Consider the following 23950-nt stretch of genomic DNA (forward strand, 5'->3'; position numbering starts at 1 on the left):
CCATGCTGTCCTCTACGGCTACCTCTGTGGTGACCGGGGCACAGGTGGTTCCTATTTGTGGACCATCAGTGGTGGCAGGCCACACCCACTTCTAGAATCTAAGATGCCTGTGGTGTTTTGCCCCTGCCACCTGTAGTCTGCTTGAAGAGGCTTGCTGCCACCCAAGAACCTGTGCCTCTGAAGCCTGAGTCTCAGTGCACAGCCCCCACCCCTGGCATCTCAGGCTGTGGTGTTCTGGGCGGTGGTACAGATGGTCTGTGTGGCTCTCTCTCTGCTTTGCCCTCCTTATTTGGGCTCCTATGCTTCTCTCTTAGCTTTTAGGTTCCCTCTCCGTCCTGCTGATCTCCTTGCCAGTTTGTTGGCGTCCCACAGTGTGGTTTCTTTTCCTCTTTCATAGGTTCCTCTCAGGAATGCTGGTCCCCTCCTAATTACTTTTTTTTAAAAAAAATTATTCTCTCTTTCTTACTCTCTTTTTTATTCCTTTGATTCTACCCAGGTATGTGGAGGGTTTCTTGCCCTTTTTGGAGGTTTAAGGTCTGCTGCCAGCATTTGGTAGATGTTCTGTGCTAGTAGTTCTACATGTTGATGGTTTTTCTTTGATATGTTTGTGGGAGAAGGCACGCACCACATCTTACTCCTCTACCATCTTGATCCTGCTCCTGTGGTCAGATATTGTTTCCAAAGTTACTTAGATTGTTTTCTTCCCCACCCCTTTCAGTGTGTTTACATTAGTCCCTGTTTTTCCTCTCTTGACCCTTGTTGATTATATTTATTTGTTTTATTAATGTTAAACATTAATGGTTACAAAAGTCCGAAATGTACAAAACTATATACTTAAGAGAACACTATCTTCCTTAATTATTTTTCTTTCTTTCATACTCAAATATTATGATATTCTTTTTCATTTTGATTTTCTACTGAACATTGTATCCTAAAAAATTACAACATTTCAGTTCGTGGATTTCTGTTATTCTTTTTGACTGCTGCATAATACTTACTTATAAGTTATTCAAGTACTTTCCTGTGTGTGGACAAATAGCTTAATTCTTGCTTTTAAAAATATTTTCACTGCTATAAATGATGTTGAGTGTAAGGTTTTTTTTTATTGTTTTTGAAGGAATGTCTTCAGCATAAATTTCTAGAAGGGTGTATACAGGGTTAAAATGTAAATGTATTGTGTAATTTTGTTACATATTGCCACATTTCTTTATATAAAAATTGTAACAGTTTATATTCCCACAAAATATGTATAAGAGCATCAGTTTCTACACATACTTGGCAAAGCAGTGTTTGCCAATTTGGTAGGTAATTTTAATTTAATTTTTTTTTTTTTATCATGAGTGAGTGAATGAAGTTGACCATCTTTTTATACATTTAAAGGCCATTTGGAAGTGTTTGTTTTTTGTGTGTGCAAACTGTTTTTTACCCATTTAAAAAAAGCTGTTGTCTGATCGTTTTTTCCTTAAAATTTTAAGAATTTAAGAGACATATTACATGACTAGCCCTTTATCTGTTTTATGTGGTGCATGAACTTACTCTGAGTTTGTGGGTTGTTGTTTTTCCCCCCTAGAAATGATGATACTCTAGCTACTGATACTGCTGTGAGAAATAAACTGCTCTTTGTCTCTGTCCCAGGAGCCCCCATCCATAAAATTGAAGACAGCCTAACTTTTTCATTTGCCACATCTTTCATGTACTCGACAAAGATTTATGTGCCCTTTTATTTATTAGAACATTTTTTTCTGCGAGATTTTTTTCTGTTTTCCTTTTCCAAAATTCCTTCATTTTAACCATTTCTCTCTCTGAAGTATTACATTTCTAAGACTGCCTCCCTTATCTTTCACATGCATTTTTAAGGACCTTTTTGTAGTCAGTTCTGTGATTATGCTTTTTCAGTATTTTCACATCTGGAATAGACCTTATTATAAGGTTTAGGATGAGTGTTTGGCATACTGTTAGCTCTTCTCTATCTTTAAGTGCATTTTTCTTTTTCTCCCCTTCCCCACCCCCCAAATAGCCTTTGTTGTCCATGAAGGCTTACAGTAGGAGAGTAGGAGATCATTTGCAAAGATTTGGTGTTTATTTTTCTACTTATGGAAAATTTAAAATGTGGACATTATCTGCTTGTTATACTGAGGGTGCAAGTTTTATTTTTCTTTTTGTTCTTTGTTATAATTGTAGATGATATGTGGGAGATGTTAGAATTATGCTTCAGCCCCTATCCCAGCTACTCAGAATCTTCCCACCCCCCACCATTCACAGCTTTGTTATCATAGAAAATAGATTTGACAGTAGTATATCATTGAATTTATAGGTTGTTTAAAGATTATGGGTCAGTTGGATCTAGCAATCACTATATGCTAGGAAATGATATTTCATAGATCTAGAGAGCTTGCTCTTTAAAGTTATTTTATGTTGAATTTTAAATTATCACCTTTTTCCTTCCCTCGAACAATTTAAAACCCATAATTCATGTTCAGTAAATATTTTCTGATTGATACATCAGATTTTCTTTTTCTGGGAAATATATTAGAACTAGCATAGTATGGATGAACCTCTTGTAGTTTTTAATGCTTTATAGCATAAAATCAAAAAAGATTTTTTTCAGCTCTCCAAATTCTGTGTCTTCTTTAGTCTTTCTTGTTTACTGTTCATTTTGACAGTTTTCTGCCATTTGATTTCCATCACAACCCAGTGAATTGAGAAGGGCAGACAGTTTTATTCTCAGAATTAAAAATTAGAAGCTAAGCTAAAATTTAGATTAAATGACTTTCTCAGTTTGTACAGCTAATCAAAGGATAAGCTGAGATGAAAACTGACTTTTTAATTTTTTTAAAAAAGATCAGTGAGTGAAATAGGTAGGTCATTCATTTTCCTCACATACCATACTTGAACTTTAACTTCCATGTGAAAAAACACATGTAGCTATTGGCCCAGATATCTCATATGTTAAGGTGGATTCTCGTTCACTTTCTTCTTTTTTTTCCTTTTTTTAGTGTTGCACTTGAGGCATATGGAAGTTCCCAGGCCTAGGGGTTGAATGGGAGCTGCAGCTGCCAGCCTACACCAGAGCCATAGCAACACAGGATCTGAGCTGTGTCTGCAGCCTACACCACAGCTCACCATAAGCAGGAGCCTTGACCCACTGAGCAAGGCCAGGGATTGAACCTGCATCCTCATGGATGCTAGTTGGGTTTGTTACCACTGAGCCATGATGGGAACTCCTGTTCATTTTCTTCTTGCTGAGAGTAGTAAGTAAATGCTGTGTAAATGAGGAGGAATATTTTGAAAGAAAGGAAAAATGTAAGATGGTAGAGTGCTTATTTATTCAAAGCAAAACTGAGACTACTTGCAAGCACTTTACTTGTGGAAAATAATCACCTCTCATTTATTATCCAGAGGCTTTTCACCATAATATTTAACAAATGGCAAATGCTTCAGAAGTTTATAATAAAAAATACTTGACTTTCTAGACTAGCTTAATGACTTGTCTAGCCTGTCTCTTGTAAATGTCAAACTTAGGTAATTGAGTTTTGCTGGCTTCATAATATTGTTGATGGCATGTCATGTTGTATACACATTCTGTTATTACAAACGTTAAACAGATTTGTCAACAAGTGGTGGCAAAATAATTATAATTCAATCTCATTTTCATTATGTAGAGAAGGAAAAATTGGATGTTTTTATGTGTCAACTGACATGTAGAACAACTTCATGCCCTCTTCAGGGTGTGTCATCATTTTTTTTTTTTTTAAAGCACATGGCAACAGAGGTATGATTCTGTGTCTGTCATTAGAATTTATTCACTCAGTGTACTTCACATTAATTTTAAGCTCAAATGTAGTTATTTAAAAGTTAAGAAAGTATAATAGTGATCTGAAATACTCTGAACCAAAAGCTATGTGATAGAAATCGTGGTGGGTAGTATTTTGCAGTATATTTTGTAAGTCAGTGGAATTTTTCAGAAGTTATTTGTAACTTTGGTTTGCACACAGCATCAACATTTCTTGAATTTACTTATACACTATCTTTGGAACTTTAAATATTTATTTTAAAACAAATTAAGAAAAGATACAATAGAATCTTATTTCAAATCATGGCAAGTGATCAGGTTTTTGAAACTCTTCGTTCATAGTTACAAGGGAGAGAGAGTGGTGTGCGTGCAGAAGTACCCATCATAACCAAAGGCACAGGTGTCTGAGAGCTTTAGATGGTACAGACCAACCACAAGTCCCTGCTAAGACATGCTCCCAGTTTCAGTTTTAGACCCAAAGCTGTTTTTAAACAGTTTACTAATGTTATATTATTGTTATATTAATATAATGGATTCTGCCTCAGATGTTTTCAGAAGCATTAATTGTTTTCTAAATTGTGTTAACCCTCACTGGTAAGCTGTTGATAAATAGATTTTGGCTACGAGAACCTTCTTCATTTTGTTTGTTATATGCTGTGTCTGATAAAGAAAAAAAAATATGTGGGAACTTCTTAATTTTTCTCATGTTACTTTGGATTATAAAATCTTAGTGAGCTGAGTGCTGTGTATTTAGTGAGTCATTTTTGCAACGGCTAGAGAGACAGATGGGTAGTGTGCAGTTAAGAAAATCTGCAGATAGGAGGACAGATGGGTGGTTTAAGTGGTTTAAATGTCTCTATGAAAATGAAAAAAAAATGATTGTCTGGAGAGCTTAACTTCTGAAGTTATACAAAAAAACCCTAATTAATTAGGAATAATGGAGTTCATATAAAAAGCAGTATTTTAAAAGCAGTGACATAAAATATGGAATTCATTGAATTAATAGTTATATTTTTTAAACTTATAATAAAAAGCAAATTAGAACACAGTATTCAAATACTGTTGCCTTATTTTCTTATTATGAACATGTGGCCCCTAGAAGATTTCTTTATAACTTGGAATTAATTTATCTGCATAATTGTACCTGAACTTTTGAACAGTTTGTTGTCAGAAATTGTTGAATTTCAAGTAACAGCAACTTAAACCACCTCAGAAATGATGAGTTGGAAAAAAACAAAACAAAGTAAAACTAACCCAAAGAAAAGAGCCTTAGAAAAGGCTGCTCTGGCAACTTGTGCAGCAAATGTTCATGGACTTTCACTGTAGCAGGTGTTAAGGCATTAATGTGACTTCGCTCCCAGCAAAAAGATTGCTTCCTGTTTGGTTAGGTATAAAATTAGGATTATGGGTGTCAGTTTCATATGGGAGTCTACCCCTGACTTGTATGGGTAGGGAGAAAAGGCGGTTGTCATTTTAGAGGAAGACTGAAGGGCTGGCCATAGATGTGTCAATTTTACAGACTCTTGGAGACTTTTTTAGAAATATATTTCTGCAAGAAGAATGCGAAGTAGCAATGTTTATGGGTAAATAAATGTAGAATTCTATGCAAAAACTGTTTAAGTAACTGAATCTGCAGGAGGATGTGTTCTGAGAATAAGAAATCATTTGTGATTACTCTTAATAGAAGTGGTTTGCTAATTGCTAACTTAAAAAAATTATCCCTCATGCCATGCAGAGTACAGTACAGTGACTCTAGGGATTTATATTGGGGCCAAAATTTACTGGTTTCTGAATGAGCATTTTTAAAAATTCAAAATTCATATGCTAAAATTAAAAAAATTCTATCAGGGTGTCTTTCATAATAAGGGGAAGAATTATTTAATGAATTTCTTATTTCAGTTACACATTTAAATATTTGTATGATTATTTACTAATTCATGGCATAAAATATATTATCCTGTGAGCTGTGGTCACAAAGTGAGGAAACCCACTTCTTTAATGGCTAATGTTATCTTTTTTAATCCCTTCAGATCAGATCTAAATTAATATATTTGCTCCCATCTTCCCACTCTAGTATTAGAAACTTTTTCCAGTTAGCTGTGAAAAGGGTTAGGGGAAAAAAAAATTCTCTAGGGATTATTTTCTCACCAGCAAGTTATTTATGTTATAAAGTGAAATAGGTTATCCAGGGCAACATTTTGTGAGTAATTTGGACAGTTATTAATATCCCCATGTGCAGGAAGCAGCTAATGGTTTATTCCTAGAGAATTATGATCTGTAAAATATTATATGCAGCTTCCTGGGTGAAGTCAGTGATGATTATGGAACCTGGAAACACTAGAATTTGTTGGTCACAGACATACCAATGTGCTGGAAAGTTTGTTTCCTTTTTCACCAGCTAGTTCCTTTGCTTCAGAATTAGAAGAGTGAAAAGAAAGACAAGAAAATCATTCTGACTTTATTGCTCTGCCTGAGCATGGTCTGAGGTCTCCTCTTTCTGCAAAAACCCTACCCTTTTCTTTGCATTTGGCCCTGGGCTGAGCACATTTCTCTAGTAGGGAATACTTTTCTGACTCCTGTCTATGTGGAATATCCAGATGGGTGCTGAGCCTAAACAGAGTGGCAGCAGAGGAGAGCCTCTGGCCCAGAATTCTCAACAGAGGTTCTGTTTTTTGGGAGAGGATTCGTTGGGAGAACTCTCCTTGGATAGAGGGCGAACAGTAATAAATATTTTGAAAAGTGTATTCCCTATATATAAATAATTGACAGGAAATATTTGTATAGTTTTTCACACATGAAGTCTAAATTTCTCTGCTTGATTTCCAAGTCATTCATAACCTAAAACTGTCCTTCCTATACAGATGTTATTTCCTTCATTTCCTCAAAACTTGCTGTTTTTGAGCTTATTTCTTTGCTTGCCCATGTAACATTGCTTATTCTCTCCATCTTTTCACTCAGTATTCCAAATCACCAGACCATGCCCTCAATGTCAAAAACTCTCTTTTGCCAAGTACTGAATTCCCAGTGTCTAGCACAGTTCCTGGTGAAAAGTTAATATTTATTGAATGAAAGGAAGAAAGAAATGGAGAAAGAGAGGGTGAGAGGAAGGAACTATCTATCCTATCTTTCTTATACTTCCCAGACTTATCTTTTAAGGTCTGTTTCTTCTGCAGAGTATCCTCTGGCGTCCCAGGTCTTTTTTCTTTTTTTTTTTCTACTGTGTCCATATATATGGAATTTCCCAGGTCAGGGATGGGATCAAACCCACACCATAGCAGTGACCTGAGCCACACAGTGACAACACTGGATCCTTAACCCACTGTGCCACCAGGGAACTCTGTGCCTGGTCTTTATTGATATCTCAAGCATAAACCTCAAAATTTAACATTATTTAAGCTTTTTTGTTTTCTTTGATATATGTAACTTCATGTGCACTGTTGTCCCAGTTTGGTGTAAGCTCCTTGAAAATGAGAAGGGTCATATATCTGTAAATTTTTCCAAAAACTTATATATTAACCTTTATCTACCAAACATTTACTGCAGTTCATGCTTCCTTTTGAGCATCCTTTGCACAAAATATTGGTGAATAAAAGTACTAGCACATAAACATGGTGTATGTTCAATAAACTCCTGATTATTCATAATACATATAACATAAAATGGTAGTAACTTAACTTGCTTATGGTGAGGATAGAACTCTTTTATTATCTCTTTACTAACTTTATTCAATGTTTTCTTCAGGGAAAGAAACTGAAAAAGCCAAAGAACGTTATGACAAAGCCACAATGAAACTTCACATGTTGCACAATCAGTATGTATTGGCATTGAAAGGGGCACAGCTTCATCAAAATCAGTATTATGACACTACACTTCCTCTGCTCTTGGATTCCTTACAGAAGATGCAAGAAGAAATGATTAAAGCACTGTAAGATACATTTCCTACTGGATATAAAATCATTTCATCAAATGATTTTAACGTTATTTTCTCTCCTATTTAAACTTTTGTGTAAAAGTTGTCTTTCTTTTGTAAGCTGCATCATTGAAACAGCTCACTGGGTAGTTCAAACCTGTTTTATCTTGGTCCTTCTTGATTTTCTCTTCTGGTGTCCCTTCAGTTTTTTGTTTTTTGTTTTTTGTCTTTTGTCTTTTTGCCATTTCTTGGGCCGCTCCCGCAGCATGTGGAGGTTCCCAGGCTAGGGGTCGAATCGGAGTTGTAGCTGCCAGCCTATGCCAGAGCCACAGCAACTCAGGATCTGAGCCATGTCTGCGACCCACACCACAGCTCACGGCAACGCCGGATCGTCAAACCACTGAGCAAGGGCAGGGATCGAACCCGCAACCTCATGGTTCCTAGTTGGATTCGTTAACCACTGTGCCACGACAGGAACTCCTGTCCCTTCAGTTTATGCTCATTTCCTAAACCTGCTAGCTAGAGCCAAGAATTGCTCTTCATTTTTGTTTGTTTTTATTTTGCTCCAGTTACCTGGAAATTTAAGTGAAAAAAAAAATCATTAGTTGACAAGTGTTAAGAAGTGGATATCTGCCTCCAGAGGATTGGGTGTTTAAATCTTGAGCAACTGAGAAGCCTAAAGGAAATAATTTTTAAATTATTCTTATTGAATGGGATTAAAATCACCAAATGGTTATTGAAGTTTTTCTATATGCAAAGCACACTGGTGCTTGGGGATGTAGAGAGAGATTTAGGCCACAGTTTTTGCCTTCTAGGAGCTAACAACAAACTTTGGTCAGTAATTCAAGTGCACATGTTTACCACACACATCAATTCAAAACAACGGTAAAGATAAGCCACCCTTTGGTAAAGGTTTCATCTCCTTTATTAGCTGGTTGAGATGATCCTCCATTTCTCAATAGAAAAATAAAGTGTTTTTAGTCAACTTAAATATGTAAACTTTTAAGGGTATTGATAAAATAGTGAAATGTCTACTTAATATATTTAATTTGTAAACTTGGTTATACATGCTTTAAATTACATATTGTTGATCTATAAATATTTCCTACTCTCATTTTATGAATCAGTATGTTTTCAAACTCTGTATGAATCTTCAAAAATAGTATCTTCATCATTATGAGGACATTCTTTTGAGACATACAGTAGTTCTACACAGTGTATTATCTTTACTTTGTAATGCATTATTGTAGATCTAGCATTTAAAAAAATCCAGGCATGGTAATATCACTAAAATTGAATCCTATGTCACAAGTACTCATTCATAGAACATTAGGGGTGGAGTTCCCTGGCGGCTCAGGGGGTTAAGTATCTGGCATTGCCACTGCTGTGGTTTACATCACTGCTCTAGTGCAGGTTTGCTTATCCCTGGCTTGGGAACTTCTGCATGCTGTGGGTGCAGCCAAAAAATAACAAACAAAAAACAAAAAAAAGAGAAGGAGAGAAACAAAACAAAACAAAAGCCATTAGGAGACTTCTTCCTTTTTTCTCCCATTTACCTTAAAGATGAATATTAATTATCTCCACATCATAACCACTTAAACTGTATTGCTTTGTAAGAATTATCTTTGACGTAAATCAACTATACTTCACTACTTTCAATTATGAGGTCATAACCTTGAGCAAATTTACTAAATCTGTATTATATTTCTCTGACTCCCTCTTTTCTTTAAATTATGTCTTTCAGGTGATTTCTGTAATCATTTCAAACTAACATTGCCTAAAGTAGTTTCAATTTAATTTTTTTTACTCAAATAGTATTTTGCTATGCAAAATAAAGTAATTGAGAGAATACTTCATAATATGAGAGGTTTTGTAAGCATTAGTTTCTGTGAGAGATGATTTTGGCAAAGACAAACAAACAATGCCTTATATTTATTTGAGTATATGCAGGATAAGCTTGTCTGCACACACTTGTTAAGCCTACTAATGAGCAATGGTGTATTTTTATAGCATAGCATTCTTAAGGATTGGGTCTTTGCAATGGAATAATTTTTTGTTTTGCATTTATTAGATAAGGCTAGTAACTTTAAGGATCATTTTTGCTACTTGCTAGAGGTCAGGAGAAAAGATTGATGTGTCATCGAAGGGATGAATAAGGAAAGTGTAATAAGGAAGAAGCAGTGGTCCAGGAGCAAGGAAGTAGGGCATGTGAGGGAGTGACAGACATTGAAAGAAATGTTAAAAAGAGAGGAGTTCACCCACAGTTCCATGTTCCAGAATCAACATTTCTATGGTAATGTTTGGAAATAGAAAATGATCAGCACCAGCTTACAATTTGGGTATGCTAGATAAATGTTGGAAAATGTGATAGCTTATTCTAGATCACTTGTGTTTATTATATTAGTATCAAATGTAAATTATTAACCTGTACATTTGTATAATCCCTTTACTTCACTCTCCTGTGAAGCAAGGTGGTGTGTGAAAGCACCATCTGTAAAATTTGGCATTATGATTCCTAATTTTTTGGGGGGGAGGCCTGGGTTTCCCTGATAAGCTTTAAATGTAAAATTTTATTTCTATTTTCAGAAAAGGTATATTTGATGAATACAGCCAGATAACCAGTCTTGTTACAGAGGAAATAGTGAATGTCCATAAAGAGATTCAAATGTCAGTTGAACAGATTGATCCTAGCACAGAATACAATAATTTCATAGATGTTCACAGGTATGTATGATATTTTCATTCTTCTTTCAGTATTTATGACAGCATGATTTTTTTCTACCATATATTTAACTCAATTAAAATAAATATCAAAGAGCTTGTTAGGACATAGGCTATTTCTTACTAATATGTTTGCTTTAATTATTTTAGAATTGAGTTCTTTTTCAGTGATAACCATTTAATTTATATAATCATCTTTAAGGGTTTTTCAGTTGTTACTACATCACTTCTTAAATCCATGAAATTATTTTCTTTTTAACAATTATATGATGATAATAAACCTAGGGCTTTCTGTTTGTATTAAACGGTTTTTTTGTTTGTTTGTTTTTTTGTTTTTTCACTTTTTTTAGGCCTGCACCCGTGGTGTACGGAGCTTCCCAGGCTAGGGGTCTGATTGGAGCTACAGATGCCTGCCCGCGCCACAGCCACAGCAATGTGGGATCCAAGCCACGTCTGTGACCTACACCACCGCTCACGGCAACACTGGATCCTTAACCCACTGAGTGAGGCCAGGGATCAAACCCGCAACCTCATGGTTTCTAGTCAGATTCGTTTCCACTGCACTACAATGGGAACTCCTGTATTAAACTTTATAGTGATAATACATCAATTTCTTTTCCATGCATGCATCATTTTATTTAATATCTGTATTCTAAAAATGAGGAAACTGAGGCTGAAATTACTTGACCAAATCTTTGAGGCCTAGGGTTTAGTTTGATTTGTTCTATGTGTTTTTTACTCTACTTTGTTAATGTAATTTTAAATAAGAACAAATATTCTGCCTTTGGTGTGTACTAACACATATGATAGTGTATTCATATTGATCAAAATTATTTGGCATGCTTTCCTAGAACAACAGCTGCTAAGGAGCAAGAAATTGAGTTTGATACTTCCTTACTAGAAGAAAATGAAAATCTACAAGCAAATGAGATTATGTGGAATAATTTAACAGCAGAAAGTTTGCAAGTAATGTAAGTACTTAGAAAACAGGAAGTTTAAATATTAGTGTTATTATTTACAGTTAAACTTTATCATATTTAAAATTCCAATTTTTATTTTCTTAGAAATTTTGAAGAGTAAATTAAAAATAAACCAGTTTTTGTTTGGTCAGAGTGATATGTTTTGTGAAATATGTTAACTTTATCCACTCTCATCACTTATTTTGGTAATTCTGAAAATCACAGTTCTATGTGGTACTGCATTTATTTGTCAAATTATTACTGATATCTTGTATTGGAAAATGTTTTTTTTTTCCAAATTGTATATAAAATTTTTAAGTCCCATTTTATCTTCTAAATGACAGAACCATTTTGGAAATGAAGTCAGTGAGTGTTAGAGATAGAGACGTAATAGATGTCGGAAGCTTTTAGCATAGAAATTTGACTTTTGAGTTCTTTTCTCTTTAATCAGAAGTATCTTCTGTTATAGGCTAACTATATCAATTTCTTTTTCACTTTGTTTTTATTATTGCATAAAATTTTAAGGATTTTGGGAAATCTTAATGTGTTTTTTTTTGTCTTTTTTCAAACATTAAAGGCTATTAGTACTTTTTTTAATGTAATAAACATAACAGGCATTTTCTACTTATTCTAACATATTCTAAGGCATATATTCTACTTGTAAAGCCTATTTAGGGATATTTATCTTCTGATTTTGTTCAGGAGCAACACAAATAATTTGTTTTTATTAATAAGTGTTGTATCTACCTATCCCTGTGTGAGAACTACAGCTAGAATATTTATGTACTGATTTTCTCTTCATTAGTGGACATGTTATATCATCTGTCCTGTGGCAATTTCACCTCAAAGACTAAACCCCAAATCCCAATCTAATATATTTAAACAATCTCCCTTCTCTTGTTCAGTAATATTGTAGTGTTACAGATAATTAACTTTACGGTAGGATCCTGGGACTAACTATTGGTAAGAGCCTTAATGTCTTATAAAGGTGTCTACCTGGGGAGTTCCCACTGTGTCTCAGTCGGTTAAGAACCCGAGGTAGTACGTGTCCCTGAGGATGTAGGTTCCATCCCTGGCCTCACTCAGTGGGTTAAGGACCTGGTGTTGCCACAAGCTGTGGTGTAGGTTGCAGATGCACCTAGGATCTTATGTGGTGTAGGCTGGCAGCTGCAGCTCCAATTCAACCCCTAGGCTGGGGAACTTCTATGTGCTGCCAGTGTGGCCCTAAAAAGAAGAAAATAAAAACTAAAGGTGGCTAGATGGGATTGAAGAAACTAAAAAATGCTTGTTGAATTATCTTGTTCAAGATGAGTGCTTAATAATCATGGTACACTGACCATTGGAGAGAAATGGAGGCATGGGAGTACCCTGCATTAGAGGATTTTTCCTAGCAGCCATAATGGGATTCTTGAAGCTGTTTCTCAAGTTTTTGAAGCCCTTCACAGGAATCTCACTTTGACTTTGAATATACTGTTACAGTGTTAACTATTTCTAAACCAGTGGGAAATTTTTGTGACCAGGGAACAGTTGACAGTATTTGGAGCCATTTTTATTTATCAGATAGGAGGGTAGAAGCCATAGATGCTACTAAACATCCTGCAGTTCTCAGGACAGCCTCCTGCAACAAAGAATTATCTGGCAAAAATGTCAGGAGAGCTAAGGTTGGAAAACTGTGCTCTAAACAATAGAATTGAATACATGGCATAGATGGATGGTAGTGTTTCTCAATTCTTGGGTAGTTAGAAGTTCCATTCCTTAATTCCTGTGCTGCTTGGTGAAGGAACATGACATAAGTTACTCTTTGTTTTTTTAAAATCATTATATTGTTCCAAAATTATTCATTTATTCACCAAAATATATTGACTGTGGGTTTACAATTTCAAGGTTTGATATTTTCAAGAAGTTTATGCTAAAATTGATCAATTTATTTTACTACACCAAAAAAGAATGAGCATATAGATATTGGAGTATTACGTGGTAAAATTAAAAATAGCTACCTCTCGGGGAGTTCCCGTCATGGCTTAGTGGTTAATGAATCTGACTAGGAGTCATGAGGTTGTGGGTTTGATCCCTGGTCCTGCCCAGTGGGTTAAGGATCCTGCGTTGCTGTGAGCTGTGGTGTAGGTCACAGACATGGCTCGGCGTCTGGCGTTGCTGTAGCTGTGGCCTAGGCCAGCGGCTACAGCCCCGATTAGATCCCTAGCTTGGGAACCTCCATGTGCTGCGGGTTCGGCCTTAGAAAAGATAAAAAAAAAAAAAAAAAAAAGAAAAAGCTACCTGTTGTAAGCTTACATAAAATAAGGGAACTTGTGACCAAAGAAGAATTTGTTTTATTGCTTTTCAGGGTATAATTAGAACAAAACTAGTTGTACTTATAAATCATTATTTCTTAATTATGGTAATGAAGCAATGAACAAAAATGCAATAAATTAAAGTCAATAAATCTTTGATAATGTGGTAGGAAATTTAATTGCTTACATCTTTGAGGCAACACTTTAGCTACATTTCATTGAACAGTATCTAAATTCAGGGTATGAGTTTAAGATTAGAATTTCCTCAAGAATTTTATTCCAAGAATGAATTATTCGCTGTGTCTATTGGCACTGTTAAAATAATCTAAGTTAATTCATTTAAAAAATATAGATGTGTGTGTGTCTGTATAAAATGTAATGCAAGAGGAAAGTCATTCTTTTTACCATAATATTAGTGTTTTAAACTTCAACTTACATCCTTTCATTCCTGAGGCGTTGACTTGCTAATTTTGTTGTTTGTGTTGGAGTATTATGTCCAATAGAGATGAATGAACACATAGATACTGTAAAAATAAATACAAATGACCAGTAATCCTGTGACAATTAGAGAAATATATATATGTATTTAAAAAAGCTATTTTATCTACCAGATTGGCAAGGGGTAAATAATTTGATAGTATCCAGTGTTGTGTAGGGACTTATAAAGTCTTGGCAGAAATGCAAATTAGTATTACCATTTTGGAGAATAATTTGGCAATATGTATCAAAATTAAACTTGCAAATACCTTTTAACCTAGAAATTCCCCTTTTAGGACGTTAACATAGAAGTATGCAAATATGTAAATAGGTACAAGGTTAGCATAATGAGTTGCCTGGGTCTGAATTCCGATAGTATGGCTTATTCGTGAAAATTAACAGATTATTTAATCCCTTTATGCCTCATTTTCCTCAAAATGTGAAATGATAGTAATGATGCAGCCAACTAATAGTGTCTTTATGAAGATACATGCATGAATAAATATAGAATCCTTATACAGCCTCTGGCACATAGTAAGCTCTATGTATTAGATTTTTAAAAATTGAAGTATAGTTGATTTGCAGTGTTTTTTAAGTTACAGGTGTACAGTATAGTGATTCACAGTTTTTAAAGGTTATATTCCATTTAGCTTTTATGAAAGATTGGCTGTATTTCCTGTGTTGTACAATGTATCCTTGTAGCTTACTTTATACATAATAGTTTGTACCTTTTAATTCCCTACTCCTATAATGCCCTTTCCCCTTCTGTCTTACCCCTTGTAACTACTACTTAGTTCTCTATATCTGTGGTCTGTTTCTTTTTTATTATATTCACTAGTTCTGTTTTTTGGATTCCACATATAAGTGATGTCACACAGTATTTGTCTTTCTTTGACATATTTCACTTAGCAAGTAGGCTCTAAGTCCATCCAAGTTGTTGCAAATGGCAGCATTTCATTCTTTTTTATGTCTGAGTATCATTCCATTGTGTGTGTGTGTGTATATATATATTTATATTTGTACCACATCTTCTTTATCCTTTTATCTGTTAATGGTCGCTTAGGTTGCTTCACATCTTGGCCTTGTCAATAATGCTACTGTGAACACTGGGGTACATGTATCTTTTTGAATTAGCATTTTCATTTTTTAAGATATAGATTCAGGAGTCAAGTTGCTTGGTCCTATGGTAGCTTTATTTTTAGTTTTTTTCAACCTCTATATTGTTTTCCACAGTAGTTGCACCAGTTGACATTCTCACAGTGGTTTCACCAATTCACATTCTCACTAACAGTGTACAAGGGTTCTTTTTTCCACATTCTCACCAGCATTTGTTATTTGCGTTCTTTTTAATGATAGCCATTCTGACAGATATCAGGTGATATATTAATTGTGGTTTTGACTTGCATTTCCCTGGTGATTGGCAACGTTGAGCATCTTTTCATGTGCCTGTTGACCATCTGCATGTCCTCTTTGGAAAAATGTCTATTCCAGTCTTCTGTCCTTTTTTTTTTTTAATTTTAAATTAAAAAAAATTTAATTAAATTTTTATTACAGTTGATTTACAATGTTCTGTCAATTTCTGCTATACAGCAAATTGACCCAGTTTTATATATATGTATACATACATACACATTCTTTTTCTCACATTATCCTCCATCATGTTCCTTCTCAAGTGATTGGATATAGTTCCCTGTGCTATACAGCAGGACTTGTTTCCTGCTTCCCAGCACCATTTATTGAAGAGACTGTCTTTTCTCTGTTGTATATTCTTGCCTCCTTTGTAGTAGATTAAGTAACCATAGTGTGTGTGTTTACTTATGGACTCTATACTCTGTTCCATTGATCTATATGTCTGTTTCTGTACCCAGTACCATACTCTTTTGATTTCTGCAGCTTTGTAGTATACTCTGAAGCCAGGGAGTGTAATTTCTCCAGCTCTGTTCTTCTTTCTCAAGATTGTTTTGGCTATTTGAGGTCTTTGTGTTTCTCTCTTTTTTAAATTTTTGCTTGGGGTGGTTTTATACATTAGGAACTCTGAATGAGCATAATACAAGTTTTTCAGGGGCCTTTGAAAATATTTGAGATTTGAAAAATTTTTGTTCTAGTACATGAAAAGAAGACTTAAAAGGTATAATATTATGTCTCTTTCATTAATAATTAAATTTAGTATCCAGAAAAACATTTCAAATGATTTGTGGGTTAACTTATTCACTTTTTAATATCTATATATGAATGAAGGTTTCTGAGAAATGTTAATATGTGTGTGTGTGTGTGTGTGTCTGTGTCTGTGTATAAAATATAAATTTGAATAGAAGCCAAGCACTCTAAAGATCTCAAAACAATGGAAACACCCTAAATGTTCATCAGTAAGGAATTGGGTAAATGAATTATGGTAGGTCTATACTAACCCCACAATTTGTTGATATTGTTCAGGTTTTAAATAGAATAAGATAGATTTTTATAGATGCTTGTATGGCAGGATGATCAGCGTATATGATAAAAAGCAAAAACAAGTCATAGAATAATAATTATATAATGTGTCTATTAATAAAATAGTATATATATGTTCGTATATACATAGAACATATTTTGGAATGGAAGTAAATCAATGAGATATGTAAAGAAGCATTTTGGGGCCAGTATTTATAATAATGTTAAATAAATATGGCTTTATTTCTCATCTCTTTGCAGTTTTATTTGAAAACTTTATTCATGTTAGCATGACTCTCTTCAGAATATTAGTTATTTATTCTCCTTCCCCTTATGTCAATTCCTTATCCTCTCACTAAGCGTTTGTTCCTTAATCTCATTGCTTTATGTAGTTTTAGAATAGAACACTCTCAAAAGCACTTTTTTAAAACGCTAATATTTTATGGCCTGTGCTTCCCCATTCTACATTTTTTCTTATCTAAGAGCTCTAATGCATTAATAAAGAATGGTATTAAGGAAAGTATCAGAAACATTTTTCTTTTTGTTTTGCATTCCTTTATGTTTGCTTAAGTGATCGGTGACCCTATCCTTTGTGAAAGGTTACATTAGTTTGGAAGTGAGAATCGTTAATTTTTGACTGCTAAAGAATTGTTCTGTAAATAGGAGTCATACTGGCATCTGTCTGACTGCTGAGTTGTAGTGACTATGAAACAAAGAAATTGGACTGCATTTCTCTTGGACTCTTCAGAATTCTTGGCTCGATATCAGATGTTGCAGATGATTTATTAATGTCTTTGCTGAATAAGTGAGTGAATCAAGATGGTTTTTGGAGAGATTTCAGGGAGTTTCTGAATGGTGGCTCTCACCTCTGGCTTCATATTAGGATCATTTAGAAAGTTTAAAAAATGCTGATGCCTGGGCCCCACCCTAAAACAGTTAAATCAGATTTTCTGAGGGCTAGACCCAGGCATTGGAATTTTTTGTAACCTTTTCAGGGGATTTTAATATGCAGACAGGGTTGAAAAATCTGTTTTAAGCCCACTAAAACTATAGAAATGTGTCTCTTCTCTGGGAAGGGTCTGTGCAAATTTTCAAATGGCTTCTTAGCCCAAAATGGCTAAGGACTATGGCTCTACTTGAATATCTGTCATTCATATTTAAAGAATGTCTTTTTCTGTTAAACTTTTTTTTTTTTTCTTTTGTCTTTCTAGGGCCGCACCAGCAGCATATGGAGGTTCCCAGGCTAGGGGTCAAATTGGAGCTGTTGCTGCCGGCCTACATCACAGCTCACGGCAACATCAGATCTTTAACCCACTGAGCGAGGCCAGGGATGGAACCCACAACCTCCATGTTCCTAGTTGGATTTGTTTCCACTGCACCACAACAGGAACTCCATTGTTAAACTTTTCTAATGAATTTATATTCCTCGAATTGTATAGCATAATTGGGGACAAATTGGTATCCTTATAGTAGTCTAACTAGAATTTTTTTTTGACTTTGTTTTTTCTTCTGAAATGCCAATACTTCTGGGCTAGTCTTGAATTGTAAGGTTTTTGAAGTTTAAGCAAATGCCTTTTCCCAGAGGTTATCTCTTTTACTTTGCTAGTCATAAAAAGATACCTATTAATTTTTAATTTTTTTTTTAGATTCCTAAATGTAACATAAAAATTGTTTTCATTAGCAAACACTCATAATAAATTTAATAGTTTATACTCTTGGTTGGTGTTTACTGTATCATGGAGAGCTTTCTCAAATAAGTACATGAGATTCTGAGATTATTACACCATCAGTGTTTACATCCTGAGAAAGATTATACATTGTTGATGCCTGCTACATTTTATTGATTTTTAATCATCTGTTTATTATGATTATATATGCAAATATTTCTTCTCACCTAATCACTATTTGATTGACTGATTTGGGACTCAATAATTTTAGTTCATTAGAATAACTTGAAAAAGTGAAGTCTTTAAGGTCTTTTGAACATTAGAAGAACATATTTAAGTGTCTATTGTGTGGGTTTGGCATTTTGGATTGATGAGGCATCAATTTTTAATCTTTTGCAAACTTCAAAAAAGGTTAATGGAGTTATGAGTCCAGGCAAATTACAAATAGCAAGTTATTCCAAAATAAGAACATTAACATGTCTGCCAAAAGAGGAGTTTTGATTAATTTTAGCAAAATGGTAAAGGTCCTGTTTAGTTCTTTCGTTGACTTAATCTTCTAGTTTCAAATGAGGTCTTTTTTATTATAAGTTGTTACCATCTATCAGTAGGAAATATATTTGAATTCCAGGAGATTGTGTTAAATGTATAGTCTTCTTTCTAAACTACACCCAGCCTCTGGCCTCATGTTTCCTAGTACATTTTTATACATTTAAAAAATTTAAGATCAGCACATGTTTGGCTTTTACAGTGGCTATAAATAAGATCTTATTAAAGAATAATTCTTATTAAAGAATATTAAGAAGAGTGGTAATTCTCTATGTGGAAAAGTTGTTCTCTTGGATTTTGTGAAATATGAATCAGGAAACTACAGCCTGTAGATCACATCCACTTAGCCACCTATTTTTGTGCAGTGTGTGAGCTAAGAGTGCTTTTAACATTTTAAATGATTAAAAAATCAAAAAAAGAACTATATTTTCTCACAAAATGATATGAAATTTAAACATCAGAGTACATAAATCAAATTATATTAGCACACTGCCATGCTCATTCATTTACTTGTTCTCTGTGGGTGCTTTCCTTTTGCAATGGCAGAGTTGAGCAGTTGTGACAAGAGACCATTTGTGGCTTTCTCACCACTTCGCACTGCTGCTTGGCACGCTGCACATCATGGTGACATGGTTATAATTCAGCAGCATTTTGAATACCACACATATCACTGTACTACAGCATTTATTTACTTTTTATTATCACTGAATGCATGTCATGTCAAAACAAGAAAAGAGAAAATGAATTGTAAATATCACACGTTAAGACACGGTAGATTGTGGATTATTTTGTTATTGTTTGCAGTGGTGCTACTATGGCTGTGCTGTGACATCAGATTAAACACTCATCTTAGTATTACAGCTCAAAGAATAGCACTAGTCAGAAAAATTAGAGAATTTAAAATGTAATACTTCATCACAGCAGACTTTCTTCGGAAAAAAATAATGAAAATGAGAATGAAACCAAAATAAATTTCTGGGTGGCTTACTTGCTAGTCAAGCAGGGAAAGCCATTTACTAGTGGTAAATTAATTAAATAGTGTTTTACTATAATACTGAAGAAGTATGTTGAGAGAAAATTTGTGAATGACCATTACTGTTTTGGCAAGAACATTTGCTTGAAGGATTGAGAGCATGGGGAGGGTCATCATTAGTTAATTAAAAAAAAACATTACAAATGATTTCAAGTGGTTTTTCCTGGCTCTTGATAAGTCAGCAGGTGTGATCAAAACTACTCAGTTGTTGTTTATTTGAGAAGTCAATACCAAGTTTGAAGTGACTGAAGAATTACTTTCAATGAATAGCCTGTGCGGATCAACTACAAACAAGAATATTTTCAACAGAGTTGAGAAAACATTAATCCAGTACAAACTGAGGTGGAATCTGTTCAGATCTATTACAGCTGATGGTATTAAAAACATGTGTTGATTAGAAAGATATTTAGTGAATAAATTTACAGAGCTTGTGAAAATGTTAGATATCTAAATCCTATGGTTATTCATTATTTTTTTCAATAGCAGGCACTTCGTGGAAAATGTTTTAATCTAATCATGTGGTGATTGAACCAACAATGTCAACAGTGAACTTCATTTACTCTTATGGACTTGACTATCATTAGTTCAATGAATTTTTGTCAGAAATTGAAACTGAATGTCCTGACTTGGCCTATCATTTGTTGTTGTTGTTGTTGCTATTTCTTGGGCCGCTCCCGCGGCATATGGAGGTTCCCAGGCTAGGGGTTGAATCGGAGCTGTAGCCACCGGCCTACACCAGAGCCACAGCAACGCGGGATCCGAGCCGCGTCTGCAACCTACACCACAGCTCACGGCAACGCTGGATCGTTAACCCACTGAGCAAGGGCAGGGATCGAACCCGCAACCTCATGGTTCCTAGTCGGATTCGTTAACCACTGCGCCACGACGGGAACTCCTAGAACTGGTAATTCTAAATTGTGATTTTTATTGTGATTTTTTTTTTTTTTTGAACTCTGAGCCAAGATTGGTAATTTTCTAATAATTAGAATTTCCCTTAAGCACTATTATTGAACATTGAATTCTAAAAGCTTTGGAAATTAGCTGTAATGAATTTAATCTAAAATTATAAGATAATAATGCTTATATATAGAACTTTGCTGTGGTAAAGTCGTTTAGATGACCATTAATGTTATTTGATTCCCAAGTAATATCAGGCTGTTGTGTATATTTCCTGTACTGTCAAACATTAAATATGAAGCCAGATCACCATTCCCACCATGGGAGTTCCTGTTGTGTCTCAGCGGTGGCAAACCCAAGTAGTGTCCATGAGGTTATGGGTTCCATCTCTGGTTTGACTCAGTGGGTTGAGGATCCAAAGTTGCTGTGAGCTGGGGTGTGGGTGGCAGATGCGGCTCAGATCTGGTGGTGCTGTGGCTCTGGGGTAGGCCGGCAGCTGCAGCTCTGATTTGACCCCTAGCCTGGGAACTTCCATGTGCCGTGGATGCAGCTCGAAAAAGAAAAAAAAAACGATCACCATTCCCACCAAATTTGTAGTTGTTGTATTTTTTTGAGCTCAAACTACATTTCCAGCAGTGAATTTTGAACTTCAGTACAAATATTTTAATATTTAAAAATCCATTTAACTCTACAGTTGAGGAGTTCTCACCTAACTTTCAATGAGAAGTGATGACTCTCCAATGTGATACCATGTTAAAAAGCATGCAATATACTTTTATAAATGCCTGCTAAGAAATAAATATGCTCAATTAAAATGTACACATGGATTGATACTGGTATGTGGTAGTATCCATCTCTGTGAAAATATATTTTTCTAGAAAAATACATAAAATCTTATTGCATATCTCATTAACAAGTGAACATTATAGTTGGCTTTGTTGATGTGCACCAACATTGAATCCCAGTGAAAGGAAATAATAACACGCTCAAAAGAGTTCTGTCCTTCTCATTAGTAGACTGGTGTTATAGATTGTATGCAATTATTATATTTTAAATTATAATTATTATATTAATTTTATATTATTTTTGGATTTGTTAATAAAATATTTGTGAATATTTTTCTCTTTTATTATGTTAATACTTACCTATCCTTGATTTTGCTTCTTGGGAGCAAAGCCTAAAACATTTACTCCCCAAGCCTTTACAGAAAATGATTGCTGGCTCCTTTTGTAAGGAATGATACCAGTTTAACTCATTAGAACCCATTCAAGGTCTGAATCAAACCTTGTCAATCAGTGGAATGACAAATACTATAGTACTTTCACATTTTAAGCAGGACTTTGGTTTTATGTTGTCTGTTTTTTGCTGTTCTCATTTATCATCTTACCTCACTTTTTGTCTTTGGTTGAACATATACCGTAGTTATATCACTCTGTGTTAGGGGAATACCTTTAGAGTGAGATGAGTTGGAAAGATTGGGAAATATGTAAGATGTTAAAAGGCAGATGATGTGTTAGAAGGACAGTTTGGTTAAAGGTGGATTTATTGTGTTGAGGTGGATTAGGTTGTATATTCGGAGAGAAATATTTTTAACAGAAACTCGTAACTTTTGCTTGGTTGATTAGGAGCCATGCTCTTCTGTTTAATCATGCGAAATGCTAATAAAGATTTGTATCATGGGAGAGAAGGTCTTTCATGAACTGCTCTTCTGCTGCAATTATATTTTAAAGAAAGAGATGGCACGAGATGGTTTATTTCTTCAGTTTATATGGCAGTTAGAAAGGAGAATTGTCAGAAAAGTTACTTCAGGCAACTGTAACACTTATCTGTTTGTTTTTTTTTTATTAACCCAAATGTCACAATTAATGTGACAGTATTAGGAATTTGTAATTTATAATTTTTAGAAGTTGGGTCTCTTTAAGAGTAGTAGAAGATTTAGATAATTATAATAGCAAATGGATTGAGGATATAAAATTGGATATAATTTTGGATATATATAATTTTGGATATAAAATTGGATATATAAAATTGAGGTTATAATTGTTCTCGGCTTTTGTAGCCTTAAATGCAATGGTATCTTTAAAAATTATCTAACTGGGAGTTCCTGTTGTGGTGCAGTGGAACCAAATCTGACTAGGAACCATGAGGTTGCAGCTTTGATCACTGGCCTCGCACAGTAGGCTAAGGATCTGGCGTTGCCGTAAGCTGTGGTATAGGTTGCAGATGGGGCTCAGATCTGGTGTTGCCATGACTGTGGCATAGGCCGGCAGCTGTAGCTCCAATTAGACCCCTAGCCTGGGAACCTCCATATGCAGCAAGTGCGGCCCTGAAAAGCCAAAATATATATTATATATAGCTAATACATGCAGATGATAAAATCTGCAAAATCTTAAAAAATGGTATACAATGAAAATCTAAGTTTTCTCTCTTTTTTATAGATACCATTTCAACCTTCCATTGTGAATTCATGAAAAAGTTTATATTTCCAGAATATATATACAAGCCTATGAATGTATATAAATTGTTTTATTTACCTAAGTGGAGCTAGTCTATGCATACTTTTTTGCATCACCTACTTTCCTTAACATATATGAAATCTTAATAGTATATACAGTGTTTTACTGCTTTCATGTATGTAATATAATTCACTGGTTATTTATAGGTGGACATTCATGTTATCTCTAGTTTTTCCTATTGCCAGGAGTAGATGTAGTTTTATTGCACCTGAAGCTTAGAAGATTTGGAGGAGGCGGGGGGGACATCTAAAATAAATACCATGCCAATTTATATATACAAAATTTAGCCCAGGGCCCTGGATGGCATCATGCAAGTGAGATGCCTAAAGGTTATGTGTCATCAGTATCATGGTAAATACAACTTTGGTTATTGTGAGTATAAATAGTCACACAGTAGACATCCTTGTATTTACACCTCCACTTCTATGAAGTGGAATTACTAAGATACAGGATATTAGTTGTTAAGATCATGGACTTAGAATCTAAGCTGCCAGGGCTCTCATACAAGGTCTTTCACTTATGAGCTCTGTGAACTTAGACAAGATTAACCTCTCTGTACTTCATTTCTGCCTGTGATGATGGGAATAATAGTAAGTTTTGTTATAAAAATGATATGGGAGCTCCTGTCGTGGCTCAGTGGTTAACGAATCTGACTAGGAACCATGAGGTTGTGGGTTGGATCCCTGGACTTGCTCAGTGGGTTAAGGATC

The 23950-nt window shown here is 34.7% G+C and overlaps 1 protein-coding gene across 8 annotated transcripts in view; it reads left to right on the forward strand.

Moving 5' to 3' along the window:
- The window catches only part of FER (FER tyrosine kinase), a 433188-nt gene that overhangs the window by 97819 nt on the left and 311419 nt on the right, over nucleotides 1–23950 (forward strand). For all 8 annotated transcript variants that reach the window (XR_002341846.1, XM_005661571.3, XM_021084609.1 and 5 more), the window contains 3 exons: nucleotides 7535–7718; nucleotides 10290–10427; nucleotides 11276–11395. Coding sequence is in view for 7 of the 8 variants with exons in the window: in XM_005661571.3 (XP_005661628.3) it covers nucleotides 7535–7718; nucleotides 10290–10427; nucleotides 11276–11395 (442 nt within the window). In the remaining variant the exon portion in view is untranslated. The remainder of the gene's footprint in view (nucleotides 1–7534; nucleotides 7719–10289; nucleotides 10428–11275; nucleotides 11396–23950) is intronic.

Source organism: Sus scrofa, chromosome 2 (assembly GCF_000003025.6).
Source record: "Sus scrofa isolate TJ Tabasco breed Duroc chromosome 2, Sscrofa11.1, whole genome shotgun sequence".
NCBI classification, from domain to species: domain Eukaryota; kingdom Metazoa; phylum Chordata; class Mammalia; order Artiodactyla; family Suidae; genus Sus; species Sus scrofa.